The 15,703-nt window shown below is 40.3% G+C and overlaps 1 protein-coding gene across 1 annotated transcript in view; it reads right to left on the bottom strand.

Moving 5' to 3' along the window:
• IQCH (IQ motif containing H) overlaps positions 1-15,703 on the bottom strand; it is a 197,492-nt gene that overhangs the window by 125,177 nt on the left and 56,612 nt on the right. Inside the window, exons 5-6 of the mRNA XM_032244599.1 lie at positions 14,483-14,521; positions 175-726 (exon numbers count right to left, since the gene is read on the bottom strand). Coding sequence (XP_032100490.1) covers positions 175-726; positions 14,483-14,521 — 591 coding nt within the window. The remainder of the gene's footprint in view (positions 1-174; positions 727-14,482; positions 14,522-15,703) is intronic.

The following is a 15,703-nucleotide window of genomic DNA, read 5'->3' as shown; positions in this document are numbered from 1 at the left end:
AACAAATGTAGGTTTTGTGCATCATACGTTGAGGGGAGTGAAAGGTAAGAGAGTCTGAAGGAGGAGGGTACTTGGAGAGAGAAAGGGAAGATAAAGAGACGACTTATTGCAATCACTCAAGCATGAAATGTTTAGAAAAAGAGGTCTGCCTTAACAGCTGGCAGCCTTGTGAACCTTGGCTCGAATGCGGAAATTCTCCAGGTGTCTCTGACGTGATTCCTTCAGTATCTTCTTTAGTCGAGTCTTATGGCAATGCAACAGCCAAGCAATGGCAATCACACCTGATGCCCACTTCTGCTGGCGATGAATGAGGAAGAATTTTCTTGCTTTGTAGCATTTCCATGTGGCTTGGATCTTTATGGCAGCCTCTGTCTCTCCATCTTGGCCCCTGTACCTTTGGCCTGGAAGATTCATCAGCATTTGAACATGAGCTGGGTCCTCTAACACTGAGAGAAAGTCATATCTGGTAAGTTTATTCTTCAGCTCAAACTCTGGAAGGAGGGCTACCAAATGATTCCCTTTAATTTTGACTTCTGGTATTGCATAGTTCCTGAGAAACTTCGTGACATGTTCCAAGAGAGAAAAAATACCTCCCCAAGCTAAGTTAAAATGTTCCTTGAATGCTAAGAAGTCTGGGGCTGTACTGTCTATGACACCATCATAAATTAAAAAGTCATAATCCCACGGTGATTTCAGGATACTTGAAGGTGTTGTGACTTTCATGGCCTGTGGAATAAGAAATATATTTAAGAAGTGAAAGATACTATGATCTCGTTTAAATGAGGTTAAGACACACACATTATCATTAAGCATTCAATGGTGGGAAGATATGAATCCTAGTACTGATTTAACACAAACACATTTTAATATGAAAGTCTGGCTAGTATATATTATTAAAACTCATTACCAGATGGATATCATAGAGATCACTCAAATCTATTAACATTTTTATAAAAGTATTATAAAATTGTACAAGGAAACTGATCATAAAAAAATTGTGCAGTTAGTTTACTTTGATACAGTCACCTGACCCCCAATCTCTGTGATTTAGTTTTTACACATGCCCGCACGGTCTGAGAAGTGTTGCTGATTCCCTGTTCGTAACTTATCCACCAGTCTGAAAAACAGGGTGAAGCTTTCTTTGCAATTCTTAGGATAACTTCAAATGTGCCCATTAAGAGTTGTTTCTGACTTCATAAAAGATCATCACTTTTCAGCATTTTATAGTTCTTCTGCCACCTTCTCTTAATATCCAGAGGTCATTTTTACAAGGAAGATTATGTTAACACGTTATCACCTTTGTAATTCTTAGGTTTCTCTTGAGAAGCATTCTTTTATTCTTAAGTCTGGTGTCTTCTTAGGAACATATCTGGGGCTGTCCCCAGGTGGATTAGAATCAGAAATCTGATAACAAAACCAAGGGAACATTTGCTTTTCATTTCGCTTCTATCTGTATGGACATTTTAAGCCATGGAAACATTTAATTTATAATTGGCAAGAGGGGTTTTCTAAGAATTGGATGTTGAGTGATTTTTCTCCTCTTTACAATTTCTATGTTAAAAAATAATCAATGCTATTTAAAAAATCAAATCAGAGATGGTTTAGATGACAACAGCAGTACATGTCACCCCCACTTAAAAATAAAAGGTAAGGGAAATTTTGTCGTGTCAATGTCCACTCTGTAGCCACTATATTTCAATTCTCAGAACGTATTGTACTGAAAACATAGACACTCTGCCCATGATCTAAATGTTCCTAATGGTGTGGAGGGGTTGGGGAAGAGGAAGGGTACAGGTTTTCAGGCCCTGAATTCTTGTCAGTAAACCTGGCATTAATTTACTGTAATAATTGTTTCTTGCCTAGGGACATAAGGAATAGATTGTTTTCAATACGTCCGCATTCTCAGAGGTATAAGCCCATCGTTACCAAATTGTAGGATTATTATTACTCTTTGCATTTTGAAGTTTCTACAAAACTCAAAGAAAAAATACTCCAGCAATTTATCAACAATGATTATGCCACAGCACTGTGTTGAGTATTACTATATTATTCATGCATTTTCTTTACTAAATAAATGTTAACTGAGAGTAATTTTCAAATTCAAGGCAGAAAATTGTCTACAACTAAGCCAAGAGATGTATTTCCAATAAAAGCACAATAAGCAAATGTAAGGAAAAAAAATCCTTCAAATTATTATTATATATATATTTTTTCCCATTTATTTTATTGCATTTTAGGTTTTGGGGTACATGTGAAGAACATGCAAATTTGTTGCATAGGTACACACATGGCAGTGTGATTTGCTGCCTTCCTCCCCATCACCTACATCTGGCATTTCTCCCCTTGCTATCTCTCCCCAGCTTCCCACCCCCCACCGCCCCTCCCCTATTTCCCCCCAACTGACCCCAGTGTGTAGTGCTCCCCTCCCTGTGTCCATGTGTTCTCATTGTTCAACACCTGCCTATGAGTGAGAACATGCGGTGTTTGATCTTCTGCTCTTCTGTCAGTTTGCTGAGAATGATGGTTTCCAGGTTCATCCATGTCTCTACAAAGGACCCAAACTCATCATTTTTGATGGCTGCATAATATTCCATAGTGTATATGTGCCACATTTTCCCTATCCAGTCTATCGTCGATGGGCATTTGGGTTGGTTCCAGGTCTTTGCTATCGTAAACAGTGCTGCAATGAACATTCGTGTGCACGTGTCCTTATAGTAGAACGATTTGTAATCCTTTGGATATATACCCAGTAATGGGATTGCTGGGTCAAATGGAATTTCTATTTCTAGGTCCTTGAGGAATCGCCACACTGTCTTCCACAATGGTTGAACTAATTTACACTCCCACCAACAGTGCAAAAGTGTTCCTATTTCTCCACATCCTCTCCAGCATCTGTTGTCTCCAGATTTTTTAATGATCGCCATTCTAACTGGCGTGAGATGGTATCTCAATGTTGTTTTGATTTGCATTTCTCTGATGACCAGTGATGATGAGCATTTTTTCTTTTCTTTGGTCCTGGGTGGTGGAATAATTAATTAGACTGCCATCTCAAGTAAAAATGCTGACAAACAAGCGTTAAGTCCCTAAGTGTGAATTTTCTTTCACTTTAGAAGCAGACTTAAAATAGCAGTGAGCTTTAGTGTACTTTTGAGTTGTTACAAGGCATAAAAATGAGGGAAAAAATCTTCTCACTAAGCTTCTAGCCCTTTCTGATCTAATCAGGGTGCCAAAAGAGAATGCAAGCTGCTTGGTAGATGAAATTAAATTCTTTCTTCTTGGATGGGCAAGAGAAAGTTGGAGAAGTAATGCGTTCTTTAGCAGCCACCAGTGCTGGCTGGAGGAGCTGCCACTCCTGGTAGAAGACAAGTGGCACGTGTTCCAACAAAAATGGCCTATGGCCACGTTGCTCTGATAGTAGGAATTAGGACTCAGAGAAGAATGACAGTGCTTCATCAGTGAGAAATAGATATGCAAAAGAACCACAGATCAACATGTTTGGAGCTGGCTGGTCCTGCCAGTCACGTGGGATTCAGTCAACAGGACTCAGACTTCTACAAGAAGCAAAGCTATGAATGGGAGATTTTCCAGAGAATCTTGTCCCCTTGGCAATATTAAAATATTTTTGAAACTTCTTATCTTCACAGAGAGTCATGTGGAATTAGGACCATCTATGAAAACGGGACCACCTTGTGAGAAGTTGAGAAAGAAGAGGACTCACTCTCTCTCAGACAGTGTCTTTCCATGGGGTGGGTCTAGGGTTTTTATGTACATCAACAAATGCATTTTAGACCTTCTGAAAGAATAGCCCTGGGTGGTGGGGGGGGGCAAAATTTATCAGCGGCTGATTTAGAACAAAGGGATTACACTTTTCTACCTTCTTGGATGATATTCCAGCAAAGACCTGCTCTCAAAGGAAACACACTCCTGGACATCAGATAGACCACTCAGGCACTGGGAAGCTATGGGTTTGGAGTCAGCTAAAGCATAACTGTAGTACATCTGTCACAGAGAATACCACACTTGGGAGCGCTTTAGACTTGGAGCAAGAAAAGACATGCCTCTCAAGAGAAAGCCTTCCCAAATTAAAGCAGTGCATCAGCATTGGGATCCACTGAGCAGGTAAAGACAAAGCTGCTTCACAGCCTACTAGGAATAAGAGCCCTGATGAAAGGTCATGCCATGCTTCAGGTTCTGGCTCCTTCTGTTATTCTTTCTTTATTATTTATCACCGTGAACTTGTCTACTATTATTTGTTGGCTTTCTTCTTCTTCCTTTCCTTCTTTTTCTTTTCCCCTCCCTTTTCTTTCTTCCTCCCTCCTTCCCTTCCTCCCTTCCTTCTTTTCCCTTCCCTCTCTTCTTTTTCCCTTCCTTCCTCTCTCTTTCCCTCCTTTTTTAAGATGTGCTACACTCCCAATATGATATTACTGACTTAACAGCAATTTTTTTCCTTTTTTGTTTGCAACAGAGTCTTGCTCTGTCACCCAGGCTGCAGTATAGTGGTGTATTCTTGGCTCACTACAACCTCTGCTTCCTAGGTTCAAGTGATTCTCCTGTCTCAGCCTCCTGAGTAGTTGGGATTACAGGCACGTGCCACCACACCTGGCTAATTTTTGAATCTTTAGTAGAAATAGGGTTTCACCAGGTTGGTCAGGCTGGTCCCTGACTCTTGACCTTGTGATCTGCCCGCCTCGGCCTCCCAAAGTGCTGGGTTTACAGGTGTGAGCCGCTGTGCCTGGCCCAATTTTTTTTCCTTCTAGCTGAGATGGATCTCTGATGAAACACTGCATTCTCACCTGGTCCTTCTTGGGTCACAACCATACCTTTGTGAGATGCCTGTGTTCACTAATTGGCCTAAACACAGCCCAAACCTGTGGCCTAATTATAAGCATCTTGCTCTAACTAAGTAGCTGGGAAATGTTCTTTGCTTGCAAATTGTAATCACTAATTAGATAACTTTGAGAGTTTCTAGAGCAGTTATTTAGGCAAAATTCTAAATCCAAAACAAAAAACAGGAAAGCAGGATGATGATTATTTATGTTAATAAATCACAGAAGTAAAGCAAAAAACATAGACCCAGCGTTGCATTCTAAAATTTAGAAATACTAGCTGGGTATGGAGGCACACACCTGTAGTCCCAGCTACTTGGTAGGCTGAGGTGAGAGGATTGCTTAAGCCCAGGAATTCCAGGGTGCAGTAACCAATGATCATGCCACTGCACTCCAGGGGTGACAGAGCGAGCCCCTGTCTCTCAAATAAATAAATAAGTAAATATATAAAATTTAGAAATAACTACCACAGCCAGTCCCTGTGGCTCACGCCTATAATCCCAGCACTTTGGGAGGCCGAGGGGGGTGGATCACGAGGTCAAGAGATGGTAGACCATCCTGGCCAACATGGTGAAACCCCGTCTCTACTAAAAATACAAAAAATTAGCTGGGCATGGTGGCACGTGCCTGTAATCCCAGCTACTCCGGAGGCTGACGTAGAAGAACTGCTTCAACCCAAGAGGTGGAGGTTGCAGTGAGCCAAGATTGCACCACTGCACTCCAGGCTGGCAACAGAGTAAGACTCTGTCTCAAAAAAAAAAATAAATAAATAACTATCACAAAGAAAATCACATTTCTAAGACAAATGTCTTCATGAAAAATGTTCTTTTCATTTATGTGGACAGTATATGGGTGTAGCATTAAACTAGATCCATAATCAGATACAAGCAGGATCTCATAGTGGCAAATGGCCAAGTATTTGGGATGATACCACATGGATATCATCTTTAGAGAATAATAATCATTCTGTTGCCTAGAAGGATAGACTAAATTCCTTTTAAAACTAAAAGCCAATGTTCAGTTTCTCAAATGCTCAAACATATCCATTAGTAATTAGCCCAGGCAATTGCACTGTATGAAAAAGAGTAAGTTCTTCCTGCATGTTATGGCTCCAAATAAGAGCTTAGATTCAGAATATGAATGGAACGTCCTTCAGAGATAGAGTCCTTATTCTTTCCCAAAGACCAGGGGTGCTATTTTTTTGACCCTGCTTTTAAATTTTGTTAAGGGTCCACAATATGTTGAGCTTTGTATAGAATGAAGATCAGGACCTCAGCTGTTTAGAACTTTGCAAAAGATGTATATGATATTCAGAGAGAATAGCTGACCTAATCAGTGGTCTGGAATTCAGCATAGTCACAGGCCTGAATTTTAAAGGACAAGGGAACTTGAAGGTTACTGGCTTTGCCTTTTGCTCAATAGGCTATTATTGGCCCAGGGAAATGAGGCTTTGCCTTAAGTCTGACTAACCTGGGTTGAAATCAAAGCTTTGCCAATATCTGCTACATCCTCTTGGGCAAGTTACTACACCCTCTGAACCTAAATTTCCTTATCTGTAAAAATTAGAGGTCCCTGCAGAGCTTCTATGATGATTAAAGTATGTGTCAAGAACCTTTAACAGTGTCTTATCCCTAATCAATGTGGTTTTTACCATAGAGAAGGAAACTGAGGCTCAGAGAGGTTAAATGACTTGCCCAAGATCAGAAAGCCAGTTGGTGGAGCTTCTTAATTTCTAACACAGTATTTTTGCTACTATAAGACAAAATTCTGTTCCTAAACAACCCAAATCCATATATAACCAAAGGAAGGAGAATAAGTACTATAAGAAGTATGTCTTTGCCAAGAACAGAAAACCAAACACTGCATGTTCTCACTCATAAGTGGGTGTTGAACAATGAGAGCACATGGACACAGGGAGGGGAACATCACACACTGGGGCCTGGGGGGTGGGGGGCTAGGGGAGGAATAGCAGGGGGTGCGGGGATTGGGGAGGGATAGCATTAGGAGAAATACCTAATGTAGATGATGGGGCGATGGATGCAGCAAACCACCACCATGGCACGTGTACACCAATGTAACAAACCTGCACAATCTGCACATGGACCCCAGAACTTAAAGTATAATAAATAAATTTTTAAAAAAAGAAGTATGTCTTTACTACTCTTCCATTTCCTTTCATCAGCCCCTCTTCCTTCCCATTTGGGCACTTTCTCTTCCACACCCTACCACATGCTGTCCCCTACCCCATACCACCAGTGCCCACAGCCTTAACTGTCTAGAACTCTCCATATGGCTCCTTACTAAGCTGTGGTCTTCTTAGCCTTCCTTTTACCACCTTCTACATCAGAACCAACCTGGCCTTGATCTGCTGTTTTTTTCTTTTTCTTTTTAAAAAACTGAATGATAATTATTATTCTTAGAAACAGGGTCTCCCTCTGTCACCCAGATTGGAGTGCAATGGTGTGATCATAGCTCACTGTAGCCTCAAACTCTGGGTGCAAGTGATCCTCCCACCTCAGCTTCAAGAGTAGCTGGGACTATCAGCATATGTCATGACGCCCATCTAATTTTTGTATTTTTGGGGGGCGAGTAGAGATAAGGGTCTTGCTATGTTGCCCAGGCTGGTCTTGAACTCCTGGCCGGCCTCAAGTGATCCACCCACCCCAGCCTCCCAAAGTGTTGGGGTTACAAGCATGAGCCACTGCCCTCGGCTTATTTTTTCTTATTTGATAGGCTGGAAAGCAATTTGTTAAACTAATTCCTATCAATGTGCTAATGAACATAACATGGTGTGGTATATCTGAAGCAAGAAGACCTAAAATCTAGTCTGTTACCACCTTCCTCTGTGGCCTTGGGAAGCCACTTCTGTGGGGTTTCAGTTTCCATTAAGTGATCACTCAGGGTACTTCTAATTTTGATACCCTATGCCTCTCTGACTTAATGTGTCACCCCTCCAGGGGCATTGGCTTTTTAATAAACTTCTGGAGCCAGTAAAGCCATCAAATCAAAGGCAGCTATCTCCAATGGCATCACTTTATACACCATGAAAAAGACGTGGGGGATTTTTTTTCCTTTTCTATTTTTTAGATAGAAAACTCTTTCCAGTAACTCTCAAATCAAAATAGATGAATGGCTGCCCACATCACCTAATGGTAAAGGTCATCATGGGGAGAAAACCCCAAAGAATGATATTCCAGTATTCTGGGGTCTGCCAGTCAATGGCTCTCAGTTCATAATACCTAGAAACTGTCCAAGTAAGCCTTAAGTGCCAATTAAAAGTGAAAGTCAGAGTCTTTAACCTTTACAAAGGGAATAAAAGGCAAAAACAGAACTCATTGAGCAAAGACATATAAAAGCGGCAACTTGAGTGTAAAGGCCACTCAGATCAGCAGCAATTTTCTAGGAATAATTTCTGCAATTGTTTTGAAAGGTATCTTTATTCTAATGATTCTTCCTGAACTCTGAAACACTTCCTGAGGAGAAAAATCCCCATCCTTTGATGCATTCTCATGGAATAAAAACATGCGATGGATCAAAATCTGGTTGAAGATCAAACAGAACAGAATCAAGAATTTTTAAAAAATAGTCTATTTTCAGTCAAATGCAAAATTTCCTTCTAAAGACACATTTCATTTTATGGCTGCATTGATTTCATCTTTTTTGTGACCCCTCTAATATTCTCTGAGAAAATGTGACATAGTTAAGAACCACTGGGGACAATTATGATAGATGGGTTGAACCTGCTGGGGATATGGACAGGAAGCCTGACAGGAAGGGAATCAAAAGCAGCCTGGAATCCCAGATCTCTGAGCAAAGACACATCATCATTTTCTCTACATGTACAGGGAAAAAAGCAAGCCTCAAAAAGGACTGCTATTATCACCAAAGTAAAGCCTGACATCCCTATTTTCTTGAGAAAAATGTGGGTCTAGTAAGTTCATTGATCACAGATCACTAAAGAATGCTTGCAGAATTCCTACAGAGCTCCACCTTGTCATATTCTCTATATCTACATATGTATTTTTTTTTTCCTTTTTGAGACAGAGTCTTCCTTTATTGCCCAGGCTGGTGTGCAGTGGTACACTCTTGGCTCACTGCAAGCTCTACCTCCCGGGTTCAAGTGATTCTCCTGTCTTTTTAATAAACTCCCCAGTAGCCAGGATTATAGGCACGTGCCACCACGCCCAGCTAATTTCTGTATTTTTAGTAGAGATGAGGTTTCACCATGTTGTCCAGGCTGGTCTTGAACTCCTGACCCTCAAGTGATCTGTCTGCCTTGACCTCCCAAAGTGCTGGGATTACAGGCATGAGCCACCGTGCCCCATCAGCTGAGGGAGGATCACTTGCTCCCAGAGTTTGAGGCTGCAGTGAGCTATCATCACACCATTGCACTCCAACCTGGGTGACAGAGGGAGACCCTGTCTCTAAAAATAATAATTATCATTCAGTTTTTTAAAAGTAGTAAAAATAATCCTTATAGTTTTTCTCAGTAATTACAAGAAAAATTCTTTTGCAAGATTTAAAAAAAAATTGTTTTGCAAATAAAACTGTATAATTTCAATTCATTTTGAAAGTTTAATGCTGAAAATGCATAGGTGAGGATGGCAATTTCTAATTAACTAGAAAAAACAGTAGCTGTTTTTAAAAGATTCTACATGCAAATCAAAACCACAATGAGATACCATCTCACACCAGTCAGAATGACTATTATAAAAAGGTCAAAAAATAACAGATGCTGGTGAGGTTACAGAGAAAAGGAAATGCTTATACACTGCCGGTAGGAATGTAACTTAGTTCAGCCATTGTGGAAAGCAGTTTAGTGACTTCTCAGAGAACTTAAAACAGAATTACCATTCCACCCAGCAATCCATTAGGTATATACCCAAAAGACTATAAATCATTCTACCATAAAGATACATGCATGTGTTATGTTCATTGCAGCACTATTCACAATAACAAAGACATGGAATCAACCTAAATGACCATCAACAGTAGACTGGATACAGACAATGTGGTACATACATACCACGGAATACTATGCAGCCATGAAAAGAAAGAAGTCATGTTATTTGAAGCAAGATGGATGGAGCTGGAGGCTATTATCATAAGCAAAATAAAACAGGAACAAAAAACCATATACTATATTGTCTCACTTATAAGTGGGAGCTAAACATTGAATACACATGAATACAAAGAAGGGAATAGACACATGGGCCTACTTAAGGTGGAGGGTGGGAAGAGGACAAGGATCCAAAAACTACTATTGGGTACTATGTTTATTACCTGAGTGATGAAATAATCTGTTTGACCAAATCCACGTGAAACACAACTTATTAATACCTATATAACAAACCTGCACATGTACCTCTGAGCCTAAAAGTTAAAAAAATATAAATTAGGCCAGGCACGATGGCTCATGCCTGTAATCCCTGCAGTTTGGGAGGCTGCGGTGGGCAGATCATTTGAGGTTAGGAGTTCCACACTAGCCTGACCAACATGGTAAAACCCTGTCTCTACTAAAAATACAAAAAAAAAAAAAAAAAAAAAAAAAATTAGCCAGATGTGGTGGTGGGTACCTGTAGTCCCAGTTACTTGGGAGGCTGACACAGGAGACTTGCTTGAACTTGCTTGAACTCGGGAAGCGGAGGCTGCAGTGAGCCAAGATCACACCACTGCACTCCAGCCTGGGTGACAGAGTGAGACTCCGTCTTAAAAAAAAAAAAAAAAAAAAAATTAAAACATCAAGATTTGTGTTTTTTAAAAAAGATTCCATAGGGTTGGTTTTTTTTTTTTTTTCATGTTTGGATTTTTCTTTTCTTCCTTTAAGATGGTAAATTAAATGAAGTTTTATGAGAGAAAATGAGTCTAAAAGAGAAAAAGTGGCTTTGGAATCTCATTTTGTATCTCCAGCTTGCAGAGCTCTAATTCCTGTCAAAGTAAGACCTGCCCTCTCTCCAGCCCTTTAGGGCAAGGCAGAAAAAATTATTTATTTAAATTGTGCTGGGAGCAAAGTCAACCAGGGAGGCACCCTGTGCCCTTTAAGAAGTAGACTTATTCCCCCCACCAGATATGACATGTTAGAGCCAAAGCTGCTGCTGGATATCATCTAGTGGTTTTGAAAGTATACATTTTAAATCCCGGAACACTTTGTTCAAATACCATATAGTCTGATGATAAAAAGGTAAAATAGAAAACCCAGGTGCTGTGGATATAGGGGCCTAGAGCCCCACATTACTAGCAGCTTTTGCTTTTCTTCTTTCTCTGGGGCTGTGAGGTGAGGATTTAGGGGATATGGAAGCCCCTTAAAAACACTGATTTGATCCAATCTCCTTTTTATACAGATAGGAGGAAATGAGGGCAGACAGGGGCAGTGACATGTTTAATGTCACACATACTGCCTGACTAAAATAGTTCAGCTGACTCACCCATAAAATAATTGCAGTTTTCTATTGAGACGATCAGAAGTTGGGGAAATACTAAAGAAAGAAGCAATAGAAAAGAATGACTAAGAGAAGTGAGACCCCACATTTGAGACTGCAATGTTATCACTGAAACCTATTCTTTCTACACCAAAATAAACTTAACAGAGGGATGGCTTAGGAAACAGGGTTTTCTTTTATATTTTTCTTCAATTGGGTATTTTTTAAATTTGGAGATATCTTGGAAAAGTTTTGAACACATAGAAAAGTATAGAGTATAATATACAAAACTCCCATGGACACATTTTTAATTTTTCATCGTCTTTGCTATATATGTGTCTGTGTGTGTGTGCACACACGCACACGTGCGTCTTGTATGTGTGTGGTGTGGGTGTATATGTGTGTATGTTTTATATATATATATAAAGTCCTCTCTGTATTTCTTTTTAATTTCTTTCCTCTTTCTTCCTGTTCCTAGAAGAAAACTCACTCATGAATTTGGTCTGTACTCCTATAGTGCAATAAATATATTTGTTTGTTTGCTTGTCTTATCCATAAAATAGATTTTTATTATCAAAATATTAATTAAAATTAAGTGAATCTTAACATTGTTTTTATACCTGCCTTAAGATAATAAAAAGATTTATTTGCTGACAGGCCATTTTAACAACCTCAAACCTTTGAACAAGATTCTTGAAAATACAGATGCCTCAGATTTATTGAAATAACTATTACAAACTATACTATCATTTTTAATTTTATTCTTTGGATCCTGCGCAAAGCCTGACTGACTTAAACTTATTCAACTTCTTAAACTGGGTTTGGTTAACTGAGCCATAAGATAGAAACAGCTGTTAAAGTCAGAGCTAATGAAAGCAGACACAACAGCAAAGGTGATAACCGCTGTCTGAACTGAAGGAAATAGTAAAAGACATGGAAACTGATTACCTGTATACATGACATTAAATAGAGAAAATATCAGGTAGGCAGGAATGTAATCTATTTTAGAAATGTAATAAATTTAATATGTTTCCGTAAAAAATGATTGAGATTTATAAAAATTTCTAATGCTTGGGGGCTCTGGTAGTTACATAATCTAATTTTGTATGCTGGTTCTATTATTTACTAATTGGATGACTAATTGAATAATAGTGTCTATTGCACAGAAATCCTGTGAAAACTAAGAGATAATCCACTTAAGACATTAGGAAAACAGCTTGGCAAAGAGTAAGCACTCAGCGCATGTTAGACGTGAGTAACAGGAGCAGCAGTAGCACTATTTGAAAAACCGACCCACGTGGAAGCGTTCATAACCTGGAACTTGCAGAAAGCACAAACTGCAGAGCCTCACTCTGTCAGCTGCATCCTTTGTACCCTTTTACCAACTGGGTGGGCCTGGGGACAATAGCAGCACATAGGTTCTGCCTGCTATGAGGGTTCCAGGGGTATGAAAGGTGCTTAGTGCCATGCATGCAGGACACGCTCAGTCAACATTAGCAGTTACAAATATTCTAGATAAATAATGCCTTAGTGTTTGCAAACGCATCCTATTTTTTTTTTTTTTTTTTTTTTTTTTGAGACGGAGTTTCGCTCTTGTTACCCAGGCTGGAGTGCAATGGCACGATCTCGGCTCACCGCAACCTCCGCCTCCTGGGTTCAGGCAATTCTCCTGCCTCAGCCTCCTGAGTAGCTGGGATTACAGGCACGCACCACCATGCCCAGCTGATCTTTTGTAGCTTTAGTAGAGACGGGGTTTCACCATGTTGACCAGGATGGTCTCGATCTCTTGACCTCGTGATCCACCCGCCTCGGCCTCCCAAAGTGCTGGGATTACAGGCTTGAGCCACCGCGCCCGGCCAACGCATCCTATTTTTAACATGCAGAATCAGGCTCACAATTTTCTCATAGTAAGATGTCAAGGAAAGCAAAGGAGGGGTCTAACTGTACTGATTAGTTTACCTAGGAGCAATCTGTCTAGGTACAGAGGGACTGTATGAAATCATTGATGTAAATACAGCCCTATGTAGGCACAGCTCTGCAGGCATAAAATGTGACCCAAAAGGTGGGCTGTTTTTCCTCAAAAGCAGATGGCTAAGATTCCTCTGAAATTCTTACTGATAAGAAGATCGCCAAGAAAGGGAGGCCTAGCGGTGGCTCAAGCCTGTAATCCCAGCACTTTGGGAGGCCGAGGTGGGTGGATCACGAGGTCAAGAGATTGAGACCATCCTGGTCAACATGGTGAAACCCCGTCTCTACTAAAAATACAAAAAATTAGCTGGGCATGGTGGCACGTGCCTGTAATCCCAGCTACTCAGGAGGCTGAGGCAGGAGAATTGCCTGAACCCAGGAGGCGGAGGTTGCGGTGAGCCGAGATCGCACCATTGCACTCCACCCTGGGTAACAAGAGTCAAACTCCGTCTCAAAAAAAACAAAAAAAAAACAACAAAAAAAAGACGCTCTTAAGAATGGACCAGTGAGTTACGATAACAAGTATTTTATAGTTCCAAAACACTTTCAGACACATTAACCCATCTGATCCTTGCAGCAACCCTATGTTAAAAAAGGTATTATCCTCATTTGTCAGAGGAGGAAAGCGAAGAACAGATAAGTAAAGTGACTTGCTCAAAGGAGAATCCAGTGTATTCCTACTTCAAGTTCAGGACTTTTATTACCCATGTACGGTCTTGTGGAATGTTCCTTGCTGGCATATACTTGCCATATTGTGGGGGCTATTTCATTTTTCTGATGTTTTTGTTACCTTAGTTGTTAGGATCAGCTTAACTCTAAATCCTATACTCTTGCTATAGCATACATGCAGTATGTTGCATGTGTGTGCATCCTATATGCATGCACGCATACAAGCACATGCTGGGGGACAACTGCATTTATTTTTCACATTTTATTTCTTTTGAAGTGTACTTTTAAAAGACGAAAATCTTTGGCTGAGGTGGAAGATTGATATGATTCAGCCAAATTTTAAGGATGCTAAGTCATTTGTTTGGACAGAAGCCTGAGAAGTAATTCAGTCCCAAAAGAAGGTAAAAAAAGGGTTTTCACTTTAAATGAACCATTTTTTTTTCCCCTGAAACCATGATCTCATTTCTTTTATAAAGGAAGCAGGAATTTTTGTTGCCATCTCCAGCTGTCAAGTAGTCACCCATACTTTTGCCCTGCAGCAAAAGGAAGGGACATCAGGTGACAGACCCCAAATTTCAACTAGTCACACAAATTACAGACCTTCCTATCATGATGTCCTCTTGACCTTCTGCTTTTCCCCTACAATGAAGAATGAGACACAGTTTAAATCAAAACGGCTCTCATGGGCAATTTTACAAAACAAATAGAAGGCTCAGGGCCTCACCCCCTTCCCCACTTTCCCCACTGGGCCAACCTGTTCTCTCTTTCAACACCAAGACCAAGTAAATATTTACAAAAACAACTATAATCAGATGCCAAGTCCCACTTCTCGGGGACACTAGTGTGGCACCACATTGCCTTGTGGTTGAGTCTGATCAAAGGTCTGTACTGGCTCTATCATGAGGCTTGGCATAATGAAGTCCTTCTCTTAGTGTTTTAACTTCCATGCCCAGGACACTTCCCACAAAATACATGAATAATTACATTTACCATTGAAGAGTCAGTTTAGAAATGCTGTACCAATCTGGGACCACAGGAAAAAGTCATTAAATATTACTGCTTCCAGCAGCTGGGGAAAGCTTTGTGAAGGCAACAGAGGAAATTAAAACCAGGGATCATTAGCATACAGAAAATATGTCATTATTTAAAACTATTTTTTTTTGAGGAAAACCATTTACTGGCTAAAACCTAGTCATAATATTTGTATTACCTGTAGATCTGTTATCTATAAAACTGTGGGACCTGAGCGCTCCAACAGGGTGAGAATGAAAACAGGTACCTCCGCCTGTTTCTACTATGCACATTAGCCCATGGCCTTCTCACAGCCTGTTGAACAGCAGAATTTGAAACAATAATGGTGCAGGCCACACACTTGCCTGAAGGCCTGTCTGTCTTGGGATTTGGCCATTTACATTGATTTTCTTTACCCACATTTTTCATGAAACACAAATATTTGCCATGGCAACTGGGGTGTCACATGACATGCTGCTACATAAATAGCCTGGAAACCTCTTAAGGGGACACAGCCCACCAGTGCCGAAAATACAGTGAAACCTCTTGATGATTTCAGTATTGAAAGATGAAGGTCTGGGAAGAACAGATAGCAGTCTACTATGAAGAGGCAGTGGGATTAATTTCTCTTGCGTCACTCTTCAGTTTCTCTTTCTTTCTTTTCTTATGACAGCTGAAAACATGACCACATACAGTAAACCAGAAAAAGACAGTGCCAGCTGTCTCCTTTCTGTGGTGAAAAGTTTCAAAGAACAGAAGTCTGTCTGTAGCCCATAAACATAAGAAAGCAAGGTAGAAAAGTCCAGCACA

The sequence above is a fragment of the Sapajus apella genome, unplaced genomic scaffold, assembly GCF_009761245.1.
Source record: "Sapajus apella isolate SASKATOON/1434 unplaced genomic scaffold, GSC_monkey_1.0 scaffold55, whole genome shotgun sequence".
In the NCBI taxonomy this organism is placed as follows: Eukaryota; Metazoa; Chordata; class Mammalia; order Primates; family Cebidae; genus Sapajus; species Sapajus apella.
The sequence above is the reverse complement of the archived record's forward strand: the minus strand, read 5'-3'. Positions and strand labels throughout refer to the sequence as shown.